Raw genomic sequence first — 18,575 nt, 5'->3', positions numbered from 1 at the left:
AAAGTGTTATTTTTAAGAAAGGCCAATCTACTAAATTTGTCAAAAATCAATGGACAGGAACGCAACTCAAACTTGATTTGTAAATCATGCAGGTAGACTCACACACACACACACCAGAAAATCAGGTAGGCATCTGCAAGTGTTTAGGTAAACAACTCCAGAAACAAAATGCAGGAAGGCTAGACGATGTTATTGCTATATTCTACCCTACTGGGGGCATATTTTTTGTATCATATTACTAGTATGTGCAATATTGGGAAGATAAAACCCAGTCCAAGTACAGTTAACAGTGTATGACATGTGTAACATGGGCATTATATGGATACTGATTTCATTATCTCTCTGTATCACAAGCTGTTTGAGCCTGCTGTTCTCTGTATCACTGTAGGGGCCGATATCAGGGGCAGGCTGGTCTGGTATCACAGGGGCAGGGGTGGGGGCCTTCCGGGGGGAACTTGCCGGTCTCTCCAACACCCGTTTCTGAAATATAGGTCACAGGGTACGCTAGCATCCAAAATACTAATGGCTAATGAATCTCAAATTGTCTACTAAAATTATAGCAGATTTTCTATCTTTCTGAGCAAGCATTGTAAATAACATGATTTTGGCTACTAATTCAGATTTCTTATTCCCAACCTAACAAAGGTATACACAAATTATGGACAGTTATGTTACTTCTTTAAGTACAAAATGTATAAGGATATAAATTATATGGTATCTCAGGTTTCATTAAAATGCGCTTATAACTTCCATTGTGGGAGGGAAATTTTATTTTACTTTCACAATATCTTCAATAAGTAGCCTCCATGATGTTGTTCAATCTTTTGGTAAAAATAACAAAATAATTTACCTGTCTACTGGGTTATAATAAAAGCCCTGAAGTGTGCAATCGTAAACACACAAGGGATGTTTGTGTAACGGCATACCTTCATGATGCTAAAGCAGGTGTGTATTTTCCTCATGTCTCCCCCAACACTGATGATGGCCTCTGGGTCTGTATCTGCCAGGTATGCCTTCACTGCTGCCTCACATCTGCAATAGAAATGTAGATTAATGTTTTTGTTTATCATAATTTCACCACTCTCCATAAAGGGCTGCACAGGCTAATCACGGATGACAATTGCCGCCTAGACTTGATTTTCAATTAAAAGAGACTTTCTTTGAACAAAAATCGAAGCCAAAAGTGTTGTCCCTGATAAGCCTGTGCAGACTGCACAGGCTCATCTAGGAAGGCTCTTTACGAACATGCATTTAGCCACGTTTTCCCACAGCACTCACCTCTGCAAGTCTTCCTCAGTGAGCTCATCGGTGCGTTGCTCCCCGGTTGCCATGGCGAGCTCCTCCTTCAGTTGCTGAATCTCGGCCTTCAACTTCTGGATGAGAAGTTTGGGGTCCATCTCTTCATTGAGTTGCACATCGTTCTTGATCATAGCCACACGCTGCGCGAACCGACATGTTGATATGGACTCCTGCAATATTGAATGGGAATTCAGAGGATTATTAGGCTTTGATAATAAATGAACATAAGAGCTTCCTTTTTACATTTATAAATTAGCCTTACTTTGAGAAAATGGGGCTTAATGCATGTGCATAAAGTATTGTTCCTTATTAGCATGGCAAAATGTAATCAGGGATGACACTTTTCGCCTCAACTGGATTTTCGCTTCAAAGAGACTTTCTTTTGAAGAAAAATGCAATACAAGCAGCAGTCCCTGATTATCCTGCGCAGACTGAACTTTACGCAAATGCATTATGATCTGTTTTGCCAGAGCATGGCTCAGTTGTATTTTGAGTTTATTAACTGCAAAATATTAAGAAAATAATAACATCTTTCTTTCTTTAACATGTTTGTATATTTGAATGCATGATATAAAAACTAATACATGCAGGGGAGCAACATTTCCCCCCATCCACCGTACAGAGTGAACTAAAAAGTATTTGAACAGATCATGCATAATAAAGAATAAAATATCAGGTCATTTTGTTATTGGAAAGGAGGAAATAAACTGAAAGTAGGTGCAAATTGCAATCACACCCATCTTATACATTTATTTACATTTGGCACATGTAGCTATCTCACCTCAATATTTCTCTTATCTTTGGCAAATGTTGCTATCATACCTCAATATACCTCTTATCACTATCATACCTCAATATACCCCTTTTCACTATCATACCTCAATATTCCACTTACCACTATCATACCTCAATATACCTCTTATCACTATCATACCTCAATATACCCCTCATCACTATCATACCTCAATATACCCCTTTTCACTGTCATACCTCAATATACCTCTTATCACTATCATACCTCAATATACCCCTTACCAATATCATACCTCAATATTCCTCTTATCACTATCATACCTCAATATTCCTCTTATCGCTATCATACCTCAATACCCCTCTTATCTCTGGCAAATAAAGCTATCATACCTCAATATTACTCTTATTGCTACCATACCTTAATATTCCTCATATCAATGGAACATGAAGCTATCAAACCTCAATATACCTCTTATCACTATCATACCTCAATATACCCCTTACCAATATTATACCTCAATATTCCTCTTATCACTATCATACCTCAATATTCCTCTTATCGCTATCATACCTCAATATTCCTCTTATCTATAGCAAATAAAGCTATCATACCTTAATATTCCTCTTATTGCTATCATACCTTAATATTCCTCTTATCAATGGCACATGAAGCTATTAAACCTCAATATTCCTTTCATCTATGGCACATGTAGCTATTATACCTCAATATTCCTTTCATCTATGGCACATGTAGCTATTATACCTCAATATTCCTTTCATCTATGGCACATGTAGCTATTAAACCTCAATATTCCTTTCATCTATGGCACATGAAGCTATTAAACCTCAATATTCCTTTCATCTATGGCACATGAAGCTATTAAACCTCAATATTCCTTTCATCTATGGTACATGTAGCTATTTTACCTCGATATTCCTCTAATCGCTATCATACATCAATATTCCTCTTATCTATGACACATGAAGCTATCATACCTCGATATTCCTTTCATCTATGGCACCTGTAGCTATTATACCTTGATATTCCTCTTATCGCTATCATACCTCAATATTCCTCTTATCTATGGCAAATGAAGCTCAATATTCCTTTCATCTATGGCACATGTAGCTATTTTACCACGATATTCCTCTTACCTGTGGCACATGAAGCTATCATACCTCAATATTATGTTTATCTATGGCACATGAAGCTATCATACCTCAATATTCTGTTTATCTATGGCACATGAAGCTATCATACCTCAATATTATGTTTATTATGGCACATGAAGCTATCATACCTCAATATTCCTTTCATCTATTACACATGAAGCTATTATACCTCAATATTCCTCTTATCTATGGCACATGTGGCTATCATGGTGGTCATGCAGTTGCCCCCTAGACTGTCACGTAACACAGAGGTCATCATGGAATTACGGTAAGGGATGTGCTGGCGGTTCTTGTCAGCAAGGGAGGTTATCACCTAGGAAATAGACAGCAAATGAGCTTTGCTCTGGGAAAAGAGTGCGTTAAGTTTCGTCCCAGATTACCCTGTGCAGTTTGCACAGGCGAATCAGGGACGGCACTTTCCGCTTATATCATATCTTTCATTCAAAGGAAGACTCTTCTTGATAAAAATCCGGTTGAGGCTAAACTTAATTCCCTGATTAGCCTGTGCATACTTTATGCGCATGCATTTGACCCCGTTTTCTCAGAGCCCATCTCAAATATTACTAAATAGTTAAACATATATGAATATCCAATCAATGCTGTTTCTGAAAGAAAAACACACATTAATTGTGATTTAAATCATGCAATATGTGTAACACAAGAATCTACATTGTTGTCACTTCAGTTCAATTTGATGCGTTTTTCTTTAAAAAGTAGAGTGATATTTGCTTTGAACAAAGTAAATTATTGTTGCTTACCAAAAGGCATTGAGCCATTCACCTGTTATTGATATATGAAGAACTTCATTATTTCAATTAATTATCCGAATTAGTCGTGTAAACCTTTAAAATCATCTCACTATTAAAAGAACCTGAGATAATGTTAGCCCCGTTCTGGGAAAACTGGGCTTAACCCTTTGCATGCTGGGTAATTTGTCATCTGCTAAAATGTCGTCTGCTGAATTTCTAAAATTAGCATTTTCTTCGATTTTTTTCAAAGAATACTACCAGAATAGCAAACAGTTTGGATCCAGATGAGACGCCACGTTCTGTGGCATCTCATCTGGATCCAAACTGTTTGCAAAGGCCTTCAAAATTTGGTTCCAGCACTGTAAGGGTTAATGCATGTGCTGTCCCAGTCTGCACAAGCTGATCAGGGACAAGACTTTCAGCTTTTATGGTATTATTTGTTAAAAGAAAGAATATTCTTAGCAAAAAATCCATTTAAGCTGAAAGCATCATCCCGTATAAGCCTGTGCAGTCTGCACAAGCTTATCTTGGTCGCCACTTTACACAAATATTAAGCCTAGTTTCCCAAAGCCAGGCAAATACATTACAACACAACTCTTGTTCCTGATCTCCACAACAAAGCAATACAGTAAGAGCCAGTCACCTGTTCAAGGTAGTGCAGGGACAGATTGATGTACTTGGCCTCCGTCAGTAGCAAGCCATTCACACCGGTCTTGGACACCCTCTCAGACCTGTACAAGATAACAATCATCTCAGACCTGTACAAGATAACAATCATCTCAGACCTGTACAAGATAACAAGTATCTTAGACCTGTACAAGATAACAATGATCTCAGACCTGTACAAGATAACAAGTATCTTAGAACTGTACAAGATAACAACCATTTTAGACCTGTACAAGATAATAATGATCTCAGACCTGTACAAGATAACAAGTATCTTAGAACTGTACAAGATAACAACCATTTTAGACCTGTACAAGATAACAATGATCTCAGACCTGTACAAGATAACAACCATTTTAGACCTGTACAAGATAACAAGATAACAATGATCTCAGACCTGTACAAGATAACAATGATCTCAGACCTGTACAAGATAACAATGATCTTAGACCTGTACAAGATAACAATGATCTCAGACCTGTACAAGATAACAACCATTTTAGACCTGTACAAGATAACAATGATCTTAGACCTGTACAAGATCATAATCATTTCAGTTACATGGCCTCAGTATACACTTCACTTTTCCAACTCAGAAGAAAAGTGAAAAATGGCTATGTGCAAACAGCATAAAACCAGAACAGCCTGCGAGTAACTTGCAGTCAGTTTAGGTTTTATGCTGTTTGCTGCTCATCAGTATCTTAGGGTTGGAAATGAAGCCTTAAAAAAACTTGAATCTAGTAAAAAAGGTCTTTAATTAAATTTGACTTTCTGATGGACTACAAATGCGTTAAAATATGAATCTAAGTGGTAAAGAGTTAAATAGTGTTATTATATTTTTAAATTCATTAAATTTGATACATAAATAATTTACCAATAAAACACATATTTTAAATTATTCAATAAACCATATAACATTTAAAATTTTATTTGAAATATTAAGCTGATGAAAGATCTAAGCTCAAATGTTACAATATTTTCAAAGATCAATAATATTAATGTTCAAACTTAAAGAAATTTGAGATTATTTTTCCTGTCATGCAACTGAAATGTCCATACCCTGCCAGGTCCACAAGATGCAGTTTTGATCGGCGTATGGTTGCAGAACCGTGTTCCCTCGATGTGAGGTGCACTGTGAAGATACAGTGAGATCTTGTAGAGGCTTGATTCATGGGGGTCTGGAAAAAACAAATATTGGTCGTGCTCTGTGAAAAGGGGGTTTAATGAATGTGCAGTGATATTTTTACAAATTTTCTCATCTGAGTCCTGGGACTCAATAACTTGCAAATTTATGAGTCCCCAAATTGAAAGAATGAGTCCAAATATTAAACGATATTATTTTTTGAGAAATTTCAATGCATATTCGGGACTCATATTATTCAAAACTTTGCATCCCCAGAGGTTTTTGTGAATCCAAGAAGCAGGACTCGCAGGTAAAAAAAAACACTGCTGCATAAAGTGTCGTCCCAGATTAACTGTGCAGTTTGCACAGGCTGATCAGGGACAACATTTTCTGCCTTAATTGGATTTTTGCTAAGAAGAGACTTTCTGTTAATTAAAATTATCATAAAAGCGGAAATGGTCATCCCTGATTAGCCTGCGCAGACTGCACAGGCTAATCTGGGACGACACTTTACGCACATGCATTAAACCCCTTTTTTTGCAGACCACGGCCCATTTATATCCTATTCAATTGCTGAATATTCCTTTCTATAAGGCCCCATCCTATAAATCCACAACTTAAATTTTAAACAAGAGGGCCATGATGGCCCTTAAGTGCTCACATATGTTCACTGACAACAACTTTTGCAGAATTGACCTGAAGATGTAATGTTTGACATCAATTTAGCCAGATTCAAACATTGCCTTCATATGGACAAGATAAACATTCTAACCAAGTTTCATCTAGCTATGGCTTGTAGAGTGGAAATCAGTCTTTTTTAATTTGACCTGGTGACCTAGTTTTTTAGTTGCACCTGACCCAGATTCAAAATTTGATGAAATATTATCAAGATAAATATTCTGACCAATGTATATTAAACATGAGCAAGATGCAGCACAAGAATGTCTGCTTTATAGATCCCATTCCTTCATGCTGATGTCCCCACCTCTCACCTCGGCTATCATCCTGTTGGTGTCGCCAAGGAAGAGCAGGTTGAGCGCCTCCTCCTCATTGGCCGCCTGGTGAACAGACAGGTTCTTCAGGTGGATGTTCTGGTCTGAGTCCTCCATAAGGGACACCTTCCTGCAGGGGCATAAGAAAATGGGGCTTAATGCATGTGTGTAAAGTGTCATCCCAGAGTAGCCAGTGCAGTCTGCACAGACTTATCAGGAATGACACTTTCTGCCTAAACTTGTTGTTCTGGTTTGAGTCCTCCTTAAGGGACACCTTTCTACAGAGGCAAAAAAACATGAGAATAAACTCTGAGCCTTGCTTTAGGAAATTAGGGCTTAATGCATGTTCTTGAAGTGTTGTCCCAGATAGGCCTGTGCAGTCTGCTTAAATGATATTTATAATTATAGAATATCTCTAGTTTTCAAAAAATCCAGTTTAAGTGGACAGTGTTGTCCCTGACTGCACAGGCTAATCTGAGACATCACTTTACCCACATGCAGTAAGCCAGGTTGTTCCAGAACAGGGCACAATTGATAGACCATTCTTGCTTGAACACATGACAAGGCAACTAATACATTTAATGTTTTTTATTTTTGATTATTTTCATTGCTACTTAATGGAGAGGTTTGATGGTTACAAACATATGAAATACAACTCGACATATAAAGTTGAACGCTAAATGACATCTGATAAAACCACTCTGGCATCCAAAGGGTGCTTTTAAAAAAATGAAAACATTGTTAACTAATTATAACTAAAGATATTGTGAGCATGTAAAAACAATAAGAATGTTTAATTAGGGAAAACACCTAACTCTTGTATTCTCGTTTTTATTAACTAAAGGAATTGTCTTCGATCTTAGTGAAAATCCAGTTTAAGATGGAAAGTGTCATCCCTGATTAGCCTGTGTGGACTGCACCAGGCTAATCTGGGACAACACTTTACGCACATGCATTAAGCCCTGTTTTCTCAGAACAAGGCTCATTTCAAAATGTAACTCTCCACTAACGGCAAATCCTCCAATTTAGCAGCTTCATGTTTTGGGTCCAGTAAGTCATAGCCGTTGTCATTGTAGATCTCCAGGTAGGAAATATGGGCCGTAAAACTGCGCTCCGAGTTCTGTAACATGCAATTGGGTGAAATTGTTATACTGAGTCTGCATGATATTAATGGCTCTCTTGTTATCATTTATGGATAAAATTTATGATTAAGTTGAAGATTTTTGCAATTGACAAAATCAAAACAAATGAAATTTTGGGTTTTGTTTCTTTTTCTCTTTACAATGATTTATTTAAGTAATCTGATATAACAATACTGAAATTTATGATATGTTATAAGTAAGTCTCTAACCATTGAGTTTTTTAGTCACTTAAAATGACTTAAAGCAAAATGAACCTTATTAATTCAAGATTCATATGATAAAAAATTACTGTACAAATTACATAAACAAGTATTCAAAGTATTTCTAAAGATGCCTGCATACCTCTGTCATATATTTTTCAACCGTTTACTAGTATCAAACAAATTCAAACAGAAAATAAACAGACTATGCAGCTGCCAATCACAAACCTGTTCAAAATATTCAAAGATGTAGGACAGCATCCTCGGTATGATACCCCTGTCAATGTATCTTTCTGCCCCACCTGTGATGGTAAATGTCTTGCCACTTCCCGTCTGAAAGGGCAGACATGTAACTTGCTAAATTCTTATAATTTGACATGTTGCCATACTATTAAAGATCATCCGATATCTTTAATTACGAAGTTTCATACTCGGATTTAAACTAAGAGTTTGCATTTGTATTTTAACTGAGCTATTTAAACATCTGACACTTAAAAATAAAACAATCAATACTTATTTTATAATTATAATTACAAGTTAAAAACATGTTCTCAATTAAGTCCAAGCATAAACAGTGTTATATATATATCAGATTTATCACCAGCCTGTTAGTAAACATACCATTATATTGAAATATAATTGAGCTGTGCTCTGTGAAAAGGGGGTCTAATGAATGTGCGTAAAGTGTCGTACCAGCAGTCCACACAGGCTAATCAGGGACTGCACTTTCCGCTAAAATGGATTTTTGGTGAGAAGTGACTTTAATTAAATGTAAAATATCATAAAAGCGCAAAGTGTCATCCCTGATTAGCCTGTGCGGACTGCACATTCTAATCTGGGTTTTCACTTTACAAACATGCTTTAAACCCCCTATTCACAGAGCACGACCCAATGTCAAGTCATCACTTCATTGAATCTTGGTCCTCTTACCTGTCCATAGGCAAATATAGTCCCATTGTAGCCTTGCAGCACACTGAAAACACCGAACAAGGAAGTATGATACACATATTTGTACAATCTGCACGTATCATACACAGATTTGTACAATCTCCATGTATGATGCACATATTTGTACAATCTGCACGTATCATACACAGATTTGTACAATCTCCATGTATAATACACAGATTTGTACAATCTGCACGTATCATACACAGATTTGTACAATCTCCAGGTATGATACACAGATTTGTACAATCTGCATGTATCATACACAGATTTGTACAATCTCCATGTATGATGCACATATTTGTACAATCAGACCGTATCATACACAGATTTGTACAATCTCCATGTATGATGCACATATTTGTACAATCTGCACGTATCATACACAGATTTGTACAATCTCCATGTATGATGCACATATTTGTACAATCAGCACGTATCATTCACAGATTTGTACAATCTCCATGTATGATGCACATATTTGTACAATCAGCACGTATCATACACAGATTTGTACAATCTCCAGGTATGATACACAGATGTGTACAATCTGCACGTATCATACACAGATTTGTACAATCTCCATGTATGATGCACATATTTGTACAATCAGCACGTATCATACACAAATTTGTACAATCTTGATGTATGATGCACATATTTGTACAATCTGCATGTATCATACACAGATTTGTACAATCTCCAGGTATGATACACAGATTTGTACAATCTCCTGGTATGATAAACAGATTTGTACAATCTCCATGAATGATGCACAGATTTGTACAATCTTCATGTATGATGCACAGATTAGTACAATCTCCACATATGATGCACAGATTAGTACAATCTCCAGGTATGATGCACAGATTTGTACAATCTCCACATATGATGTACAGATTAGTACAATCTCCATGTATGATACACAGATTTGTACAATCTCCACATATGATGCACAGATTAGTACAATCTCCACATATGATGCACAGATTAGTACAATCTCCACATATGATGCACAGATTAGTACAATCTCCAGGTATGATGCACAGATTTGTACAATCTCCAGGTATGATGCACAGATTTGTACAATCTCCACGTATGATGCACAGATTTGTACAATCTCCAGGTATGATGCACAGATTTGTACAATCTCCATGTATGATACACAGATTTGTACAATCTCCATGTATGATACACAGATTAGTAAAATCTCCATGTATGATGCACAGATTAGTACAATCTCCATGTATGATGCACAGATTTGTACAATCTCCAGGTATGATGCACAGATTTGTACAATCTCCATGTATGATACACAGATTTGTACAATCTCCAGGTATGATGCACAGATTTGTACAATCTCCATGTATGATGCACAGATTTGTACAATCTCCAGGTATGATGCACAGATTTGTACAATCTCCATGTATGCTACACAGATTTGTACAATCTCCAGGTATGATGCACAGATTTGTACAATCTCCATGTATGATGCACAGATTTGTACAATCTCCATGTATGATGCACAGATTTGTACAATCTCCACATATGATGCACAGATTTGTACAATCTCCAGGTATGATGCACTAGATTTGTACAATCTCCAGGTATGATGCACAGATTTGTACAATCTCCACATATGATGCACAGATTTGTACAATCTCCAGGTATGATGCACAGATTTGTACAATCTCCACATATGATGCACAGATTTGTACAATCTCCAGGTATGATGCACAGATTTGTACAATCTCCATGTATTACGCACAGATTTGTACAATCTCCATGTATGATACACAGATTAGTAAAATCGACACGTTTGATGCACAGATTTGTACAATTTCCATGTATGATGCACAGATTTGCACAATGTCTACGCAGAGTTTTCGTTCCATTCTCTCACATACAATCTTTGCCATCACAAGAAAATTCAGATCTGGAAGGAATTTTTTAAGAATTATATTTTTAAAAGTATTATTATTTTTCTATTATATTTTGAAAAGTGTATAAGTTAAGGCTCATTAAAAAAATAACCTAAAAAAGGCTAAATGCAAAAAAGGAAAAATAACAAACTAAAAATTATTTAAACATATGATTGGTTATAACTGCTGGGATTTGATCCAGCTATGCTAGTTCCAGTAAAATCAATGATTTGGTTGAGAATTTTAATAAGCTTATCAAAATAAATATTCATTTTAATATTTTCTGCAGCTAGCCTGCGTTCATGGAATAGATTTGTAGGTACTGTTTCTGAGCCTGGTGAACTAAATAACTACAAATTTATAAATGAAAAGCTGATCCAATTTAATTTGTTATTCTGGTGTCATATACATAATACGATAATACACATTTGATGTTACTATCAGCAACCATAAACAAGAGCTGTCAGAGGACAGCGCGCTCAACTATTCAAGTGCTTGACAGTATAACGTAAGCCATCATGGAGAGAGGGGGGGGGGGATATAATGTGGGTGTGTGATCATTTAATAGATGACCTTTAAAAAATAAGAAAACAATATTTTTAGGGGGTGGGGGGGGGGGGGGGTTCGGGGAGGGGGGGAGGGGGGTATAATATGGGTGTGTGATCATTTAATAGATGATCTTTCAAAAATAGGAAAAAAAAATTGGGGGGGGGGGTGGGGGGGGGGGTTCTGGGGGGTGTGGGGGATGATTTGGGTGGAGTGCATTGTGGTATGTCAGGTGAGTGTTGTTTTGTCAAACTTTTACATAGATTTATCAATAATTATTTAATATGCATATTCTAAGTATAAAAGGGGCCATAATTCTGTCAAATGCTTGATACAGTTGTCTGCTCTTGTTTATAGGTTGCGGTCATCTTTGTTAACAAGTATGCAAAATATGAAAGCATTATGTCAAGGGACACAGTAAATATTTGGGGTAGTACGCAAACTTTAACATAGATTTATCAATAATATGCATATCTTAAGTATAAAAGGGGCCATAATTTTGTCAAAATGCTTGATACAGTTGTCTGCTCTTGTTTATAGGTTTGGGTCATGATGGTAAACACGTATGCAAAATATGAAAGCAATATGTCAAGGGACACAGGGTAGTATGCAATTTTTAACATAGATTTATCAATAATATGCATATTCTAAGTATAAAAGAGGCCATAATTCTGTCAAAATTCTTGATACAGTTGTCTGCTCTTGTTTATAGGTTGGAGTCAGTATGCAAAATATGAAAGCAATATGTCAAGGGACATTGACAATATTTGTGGTAGTACGCAAACTTTAACATTTGCACGCACACGCCAACGCACATGCCGACGCCGGGGTGAGTAGGATAGCTTCACTATATATATTTCATATATAATAGTCAAGCTAAAAAGGGACTTCCAACAGGGGGGGGGGGGGGGGGGGGGGAGGTCTGTAGACAGTCAAAAATGACAGAGTCAGACATCACTGACAACCAAGGCCTGTGGTTTTAAAAGAGATCATAGCCAGAGTTGATCATGTATCTATGGACATAAGTCCACAGGTATGTAATGAACATCAAAGAAATTATAATTATATCATTTCATTTTTTTTTTTGACAAATCAATCATTTGAGTTATAAATAATCATAATAATAATATGTACAGTAACTGTGAAAAGAACTTCAATTGTAAGGAAATATATAATATGATATTTATAATTAATAAATAACTTCCCTTGAAAATAATTGTCTCTAACAAATCTCTATTTTTAGTAGCAAATAATTAAAAGCCACTACCGTGACTGTGATTGACCACTCGAAATGTGCAGCTCCATGAGATACACATGCATGCCAAATATATAAAGTGGCTATGTTCAATATTGAATAATTTTCTCCCTTTTTAAAGCTTACGACTTCCCTTAAATTTGTATTTTTTACTGTAGACTGTAAAGGATGACCTTGACCTTTTACCACAATGTGTTTGTCAGAAACACAATGCCGCCTACTGCGCCGCTTTGATTTATTTAACAAAAATATATACGTGGGCAGGTCGGATAACTATGTCCATTTAAAGCTGATTACTTCCCTTGACTTTGTTTTTTTGACCCTAGACCTTGAAGGATGATGTTCACCTTGAAATTTTACCACTCAAAATGTTTAGCTCCATGAGATACACTGTGCATGCCAAATATCAAGGTGCTATCTTCAATATTCAAAAAGTTATTGCCAATGTTGAGGTTTAGGCACGACGCCTATGGCGGACGTCGGACGACAAGCTGGCTATGACAATAGCTCGGGTTTTCTCTGAAAACAGCCTCCATAAAAATTAGAGGCCACAATCATGAAAACACCGAAGCTTGAAAGCTTATTACAAATAAACTATTACATTTGGACGCTGGGTTACAAAATGTTTATCTTATTTGGGATCATTGTCATTTCAGCTGGGTAAATATCACAGCATTTGCTATTAAATTGGGTGATTTTTAAATGGGGAAAATACATGTATAAACATAAGGCAACTCTGTACAGCCATGTTACTTACTTATCAATAACAGGTTTAGCAACATTGTCAAATATTTCATCTTGCTGTGCATTCTGATCAAATACTTTCTGGAATCTGAATAAAAACAACAGCAGAACAACATATAAAAATGATCGCAAAAACTATTCTGCAGCTAACAAACACTATTATTCAATTTAAAATCTAATACAAATAAAATACAATGTAAACACCAGAAAGAAGTTTTAAAAAGACATACCGGTAGGCAGTTTAATAAATGCATATTTTTAAATGAATTTTAATTTAAAAAGTTTTTAAACCTTTTGTTTAAAAAGTTATTTCCATTCCAGTTCAAAATCAATAATATCCTTTTTCTACTACATATAGTATAAGTATTTCTTGAATCAAAATATAAATATAGGTCGTAGCTAATAAATTGTTGACTAATAAAATAACAGTTTAGCAAGTTTCATTTTTATCATGCAGGAGTATATGCTCTAGCAAATTTGTTTGATAGTAAATTGTGTAATTGTTAAAGAAAGCAAGACAATTATCAAATAATTAATACCTGAATTTGAAGTTTTCCTTTTTATTGTTGATAAAACCTTCAGCAATGTCTCTAGGGATGTTAAATGTAAGACGAGGACTTCCTTCACCATCCTCATCAATGTGATACAGCTGAAACAATGATCTAAAATTGCTTATTTTTTGTTCTTGCTGTTCATACTGTATGATGAACAGTCAAAATAAATAAATATTTAGTCTCAGAGATAGTCCAAAAACCACCTATGGTCAAAATGTTTGTCAAACACATAACTATTACTGGCCATCATTACAAATTACTAGCCATTAAAGCACAATTAAGTACTGGACTTGAATTATTTTACCAGCCAGCTGGGCAAGCATTCTAGCAATTATTCCTGGACCTTGTGAAATTTAAGTGGATTTGTCTGACAGAAATTCAAAGCAACACACATAAGTTAAAGTCTCATTATATAAACAACAAGCTTAAGATATATTTTTATAATAATACATTGTTGACCCAAAACACTTGATATAGCATGGGAAAATCACAATGTTTATTATTTTTTTATAAATATAATATATACATGACGTCATATTACGCTCATGCAGACTATAGATATTGGTACAGGATGTACAACATGTTTGTTATATTTGAGCATCATGGTTAGAAGCTTCATGACTTTGGACACCCCTGGTCCATGAGTCAGACTTCCAAAACATGTTAAACCTGCACTCAACATAATTATGGAACAGTTTAAAGAGTGATTTTTGTATGAATCCTTAGCGAAGATTCCAACATGACAATCAGGGACCACTTGGCTCTGTCTAAGAATGTACACATATTTGTGCTTACCCACATATTCTTCACATATCTAGCAACTTTTGGGCATGGTTGTTTATGGACTTTTCATACACTATTGTTACAGCTACTAAGAAGTATGTAGTATACAAGAAAGAGAAGACAGTTGTGCATTAGTGTGTAAGGCTCACTTTAAGTCAATGTTACCTTGAAAATTGAATCTGCATTCAAGAAAACTGGCATTTATCCACTAAATAAAAAAGCAGTGCAATCAGAACGACTATTGTCATTTTGAGGATGAAAAAAGAACAAGAGATGTGTTCGTCAGAAACACAATGCCCGCTATTGCGCCACTTTGATTTTTTTTTGACCTTGAAGGATGACCTTGACCCTGAACTTTCACCACTCAAAATGTGCAGCTTCATGAAAACGTCGCTTTGAAAATATTTTTTTGACCTTTGACCTTGAAGGATGACCTTGACCCTGAACTTTCACCACTCAAAATGTGCAGCTTCATGAGAACGCCGCTTTGAAAAACTTTTTTTTGACCTTTGACCTTGAAGGATGACCTTGACCTTGAACTTCCACCACTCAAAATGTGCAGCTTCATGAGATGCACATGCATGCCAAATATCAAGTTGCTATCTTGAATATTGCAAAAGTTATGGCCAATGTTAAAGTTTTTTTTTGACGAACGGACGGACAGACTGACATACTCATGACACTGACTGACGGACAGTTCAACATTTTATGTTGGATATTAATTTCTTTCATGACTACGGTAACTCAGCCTTTAATTCTTGTTAACATTGGACACAATTATTGGTAACAAACTTAAAATTTGACAATCGCTCTTATGAAGAAAAATACAAAAAAATTAACATGTGGGGAATAGTAATGGTTTCATAGTATTTGGATTTATGATGCTGATTTTTTTTACAGTATTTCAATAATATATCATGGTGGTCAGTTAACAAACTCATACTTAATCTGGAAAAGCTGATTTTCAGTACCAAGTGCACATCCATTACTATGACCATTTTTTGAGGGGTTAGAGCTCAGCTGAGATGTTATGGAATCATCTCATGCAAAATATCTTATTATGCAGACTGCTTTTCTTATAATTGTTATTTGCATCAAAATTATGTCCATAATTATGGCATAAACTAGACATATATACTTTTTTTAAATAAATCATTGTTAAATACAGGGATTTTAATAGATTCTGAAAATATGGAGTCAAATAATTCCATGCTGGTAATTTTCATCAGTAAAATTATTGAAGTCGGGCGTTCAATAGTTTGTGATTGTTAACTGACTGTTATCGTTCTGTCTAGTTCAGTAGATGCAAGAAGAAATATCGTACTGTCTTACCGCGGCTTTTGATTTGGTAGGCTTTACTCGCGCAAAAATTTGAATAGTTTGTTTCACCATGGCTATCTGTTATATTTTATACTTAATTAACATTAAATGTTACGTAAATCTACATAAAACAAGAAAAATTACGCCGCAAATGTAATTTGTTTACATTGACAGTCAGCCATGTTGGAAACTATGCGGTGCGATGTTAAAGCGCAAATTCGTGTAGAGACAACAACATTGTGGTTACATTGTACTAACATCATTCGAACATGAAACACAGAATTAACTATAAAAAAAACAAACTGAAACATCAATGCAAACTAATGGAGATTACGTGCTTTCTCGCGGACCTCTAGCGTTATCATACGTTTAGATCAACTTGATTGTAATAAATATGATTAAATTATTTCGCACAGTTTGAACACACGCAAAACATGAAACTACAGCTTTGATAAATAAGGTGATATACGACTCATCATAAAAGATTTATAAAATATGTAGCTCTGCAGCAATATTGTTAAGCGACGTTATATTTAACGCTGAGTTAGCTTCCAAAAGTACATCTTTCAATAACGCCCTTGCCTTAAACTTAATAACGTCTTTATAGAACGCAATTAATAAATTAAACGTATTAATTTAAGGTGATATAAAATCTAAAGTCTGAAGTGAACTTTGTGATTAAAAATTAAATGTCGTACAGGTCTTTATTAGCGAAGATTTGAAAGATTACAAGTCGCTGCAATTTGATTGAAAGGTAAGCTTTTGTCTAAAAGTTTATAATTTCTTTATAAATATTTATAAATTAGTAAAAAATAAAAATCTGAAGCCGGCATAAATGTTGTGGTTTTATACGACATACGTTCGGAGACATTTATTTCGCATCTTCGTAACATTTCAGACCGAGGCATATCTTTTGATTGAAAAGATAATATGAAACCTTTCCCGTAAACTTTATCATATTGTATTAATATTAACTTTATATTATTCGTTTTCTTTCACTATAAAATGCATTATGGACAATCGTACGCCTGAACAAAGATCTATCAATACAAATATATAGATCATTGGCCTGAACTAAACTAAAATTCTGTCCATGTTCTCTATAATGTCTAAAAGGATTAGCCTGGTCATACTGTCTACCAGTGTATTAAGCTGTTGTTCTCAAATATACATTTTGTAATTAAATGAATCAAAGAAACAAAATCAAGTTGACGTAAATAAACCATTTTCATACAGAAATAAACATTCGGTTTGATTTGATGATAAATTTTTGCTCACATTACGGCTGCATTCTACACCTGATCAGCTTTCAGTTTATTTGTTGGCATGGTACTGTCTACCAATATTATTATTGATATCCGATCTGGATTGTTACTAGAATAACTTTCAGATTTGACTTTAGCTTAACAGACAAGAGTAAAGGATAGATGAACAAAATACGTAGTGATTTACATTTCATTTCATGTATTTATGCATAATTTACTAAACGTCAACATTCCCTATTTAATCCTTAAATAACATTAAAACATTAGTGTATATCTCGACCATAAGATCATATTTTGTAAAAATAATTTTACCATACTACCATTATGAAAGTGATCATTGAACTTTTAAAGAAAATATGCCGTGAGAAAATATAGCCTAGCACTTGAACCAAACACAAAAAGTAAATGAGCAGATACAGGCCCGAACGCAGGGGGGGGGGGGGGGGGGGGGGAGGCATGGGGCCCAGGCCGTCCTGCCGGCTGGCTGAAGTTAGGATTTTTATGTCCCCCAGTCTATACTGAGAGACATATTGTTTATTCCCTGTCTGTTGATTTGTTGCTGTGTTGGTTTGTTTGCCTCAAACTTTAACACTGGTCATAACTTTTGCACCTATGAAGAAATACATTTTGAGTGGTGAAAGGTCATGGTCAAGGTCATCCTTCAAAATCAAAGTTCAAGGTCAAATTGTGAAATATTGAAGATAGCAACTTGATATTTGGCATGCATGTGTATCTCACGGAGCTTCACATTTTGAGTGGTGAATGGTCGAGGTCAAGGTCATCATTCAAGGTCAAAGGTCAAGGTCAAACATATGGAGGGACATTCACAAACACATTTTGTTTTAATAATGAACCTACTGCAATTTTTCTCTCATGAAAGGGCCCAAAGTACACTTCCCCTCAATACAGGAGAGGAGATGTGTTTCATTGTCCCTAATAAACAAGGGGATTAGTTCTTTTTTACTCGCCAGTGGAGATCAGCCCCATAGGCAATGTTTTCTTATGGCCTTGTACACAAATCCACTATCAGTCAATTCCCCCTTGTGATCCTGAATGCTTCATCTATCGATGGTTGATGTAACACTTTGGCCAAGGAAAGAGAAGCAGCGAGTGGAAGCAAACGATACAGGAGGTCGTAGGC

General features: G+C 35.6%; 1 protein-coding gene across 2 annotated transcripts in view; it reads right to left on the bottom strand.

The window, feature by feature from the left end:
- The window catches only part of LOC127874959 (kinesin-like protein KIF6), a 36,466-nt gene extending 20,112 nt beyond the window's left edge, over window positions 1-16,354 (bottom strand). For both annotated transcript variants that reach the window (XM_052419669.1, XM_052419670.1), the window contains exons 1-13: window positions 16,182-16,354; window positions 14,052-14,161; window positions 13,526-13,600; window positions 9,028-9,070; window positions 8,326-8,430; window positions 7,766-7,875; window positions 6,756-6,885; window positions 5,700-5,818; window positions 4,618-4,705; window positions 3,395-3,538; window positions 1,279-1,469; window positions 927-1,032; window positions 327-480 (exon numbers count right to left, since the gene is read on the bottom strand). In XM_052419669.1, the coding sequence (XP_052275629.1) occupies window positions 327-480; window positions 927-1,032; window positions 1,279-1,469; window positions 3,395-3,538; window positions 4,618-4,705; window positions 5,700-5,818; window positions 6,756-6,885; window positions 7,766-7,875; window positions 8,326-8,430; window positions 9,028-9,070; window positions 13,526-13,600; window positions 14,052-14,161; window positions 16,182-16,241 (1,435 nt within the window). In that variant the 5' untranslated portion in view covers window positions 16,242-16,354. The remainder of the gene's footprint in view (window positions 1-326; window positions 481-926; window positions 1,033-1,278; window positions 1,470-3,394; window positions 3,539-4,617; window positions 4,706-5,699; window positions 5,819-6,755; window positions 6,886-7,765; window positions 7,876-8,325; window positions 8,431-9,027; window positions 9,071-13,525; window positions 13,601-14,051; window positions 14,162-16,181) is intronic.
- Between the last annotated feature and the right edge of the window lie 2,221 nt (window positions 16,355-18,575).

The sequence above is a fragment of the Dreissena polymorpha genome, chromosome 3 (genome assembly GCF_020536995.1).
Source record: "Dreissena polymorpha isolate Duluth1 chromosome 3, UMN_Dpol_1.0, whole genome shotgun sequence".
Lineage (NCBI taxonomy): Eukaryota > Metazoa > Mollusca > Bivalvia > Myida > Dreissenidae > Dreissena > Dreissena polymorpha.
The sequence above is the reverse complement of the archived record's forward strand: the minus strand, read 5'-3'. Positions and strand labels throughout refer to the sequence as shown.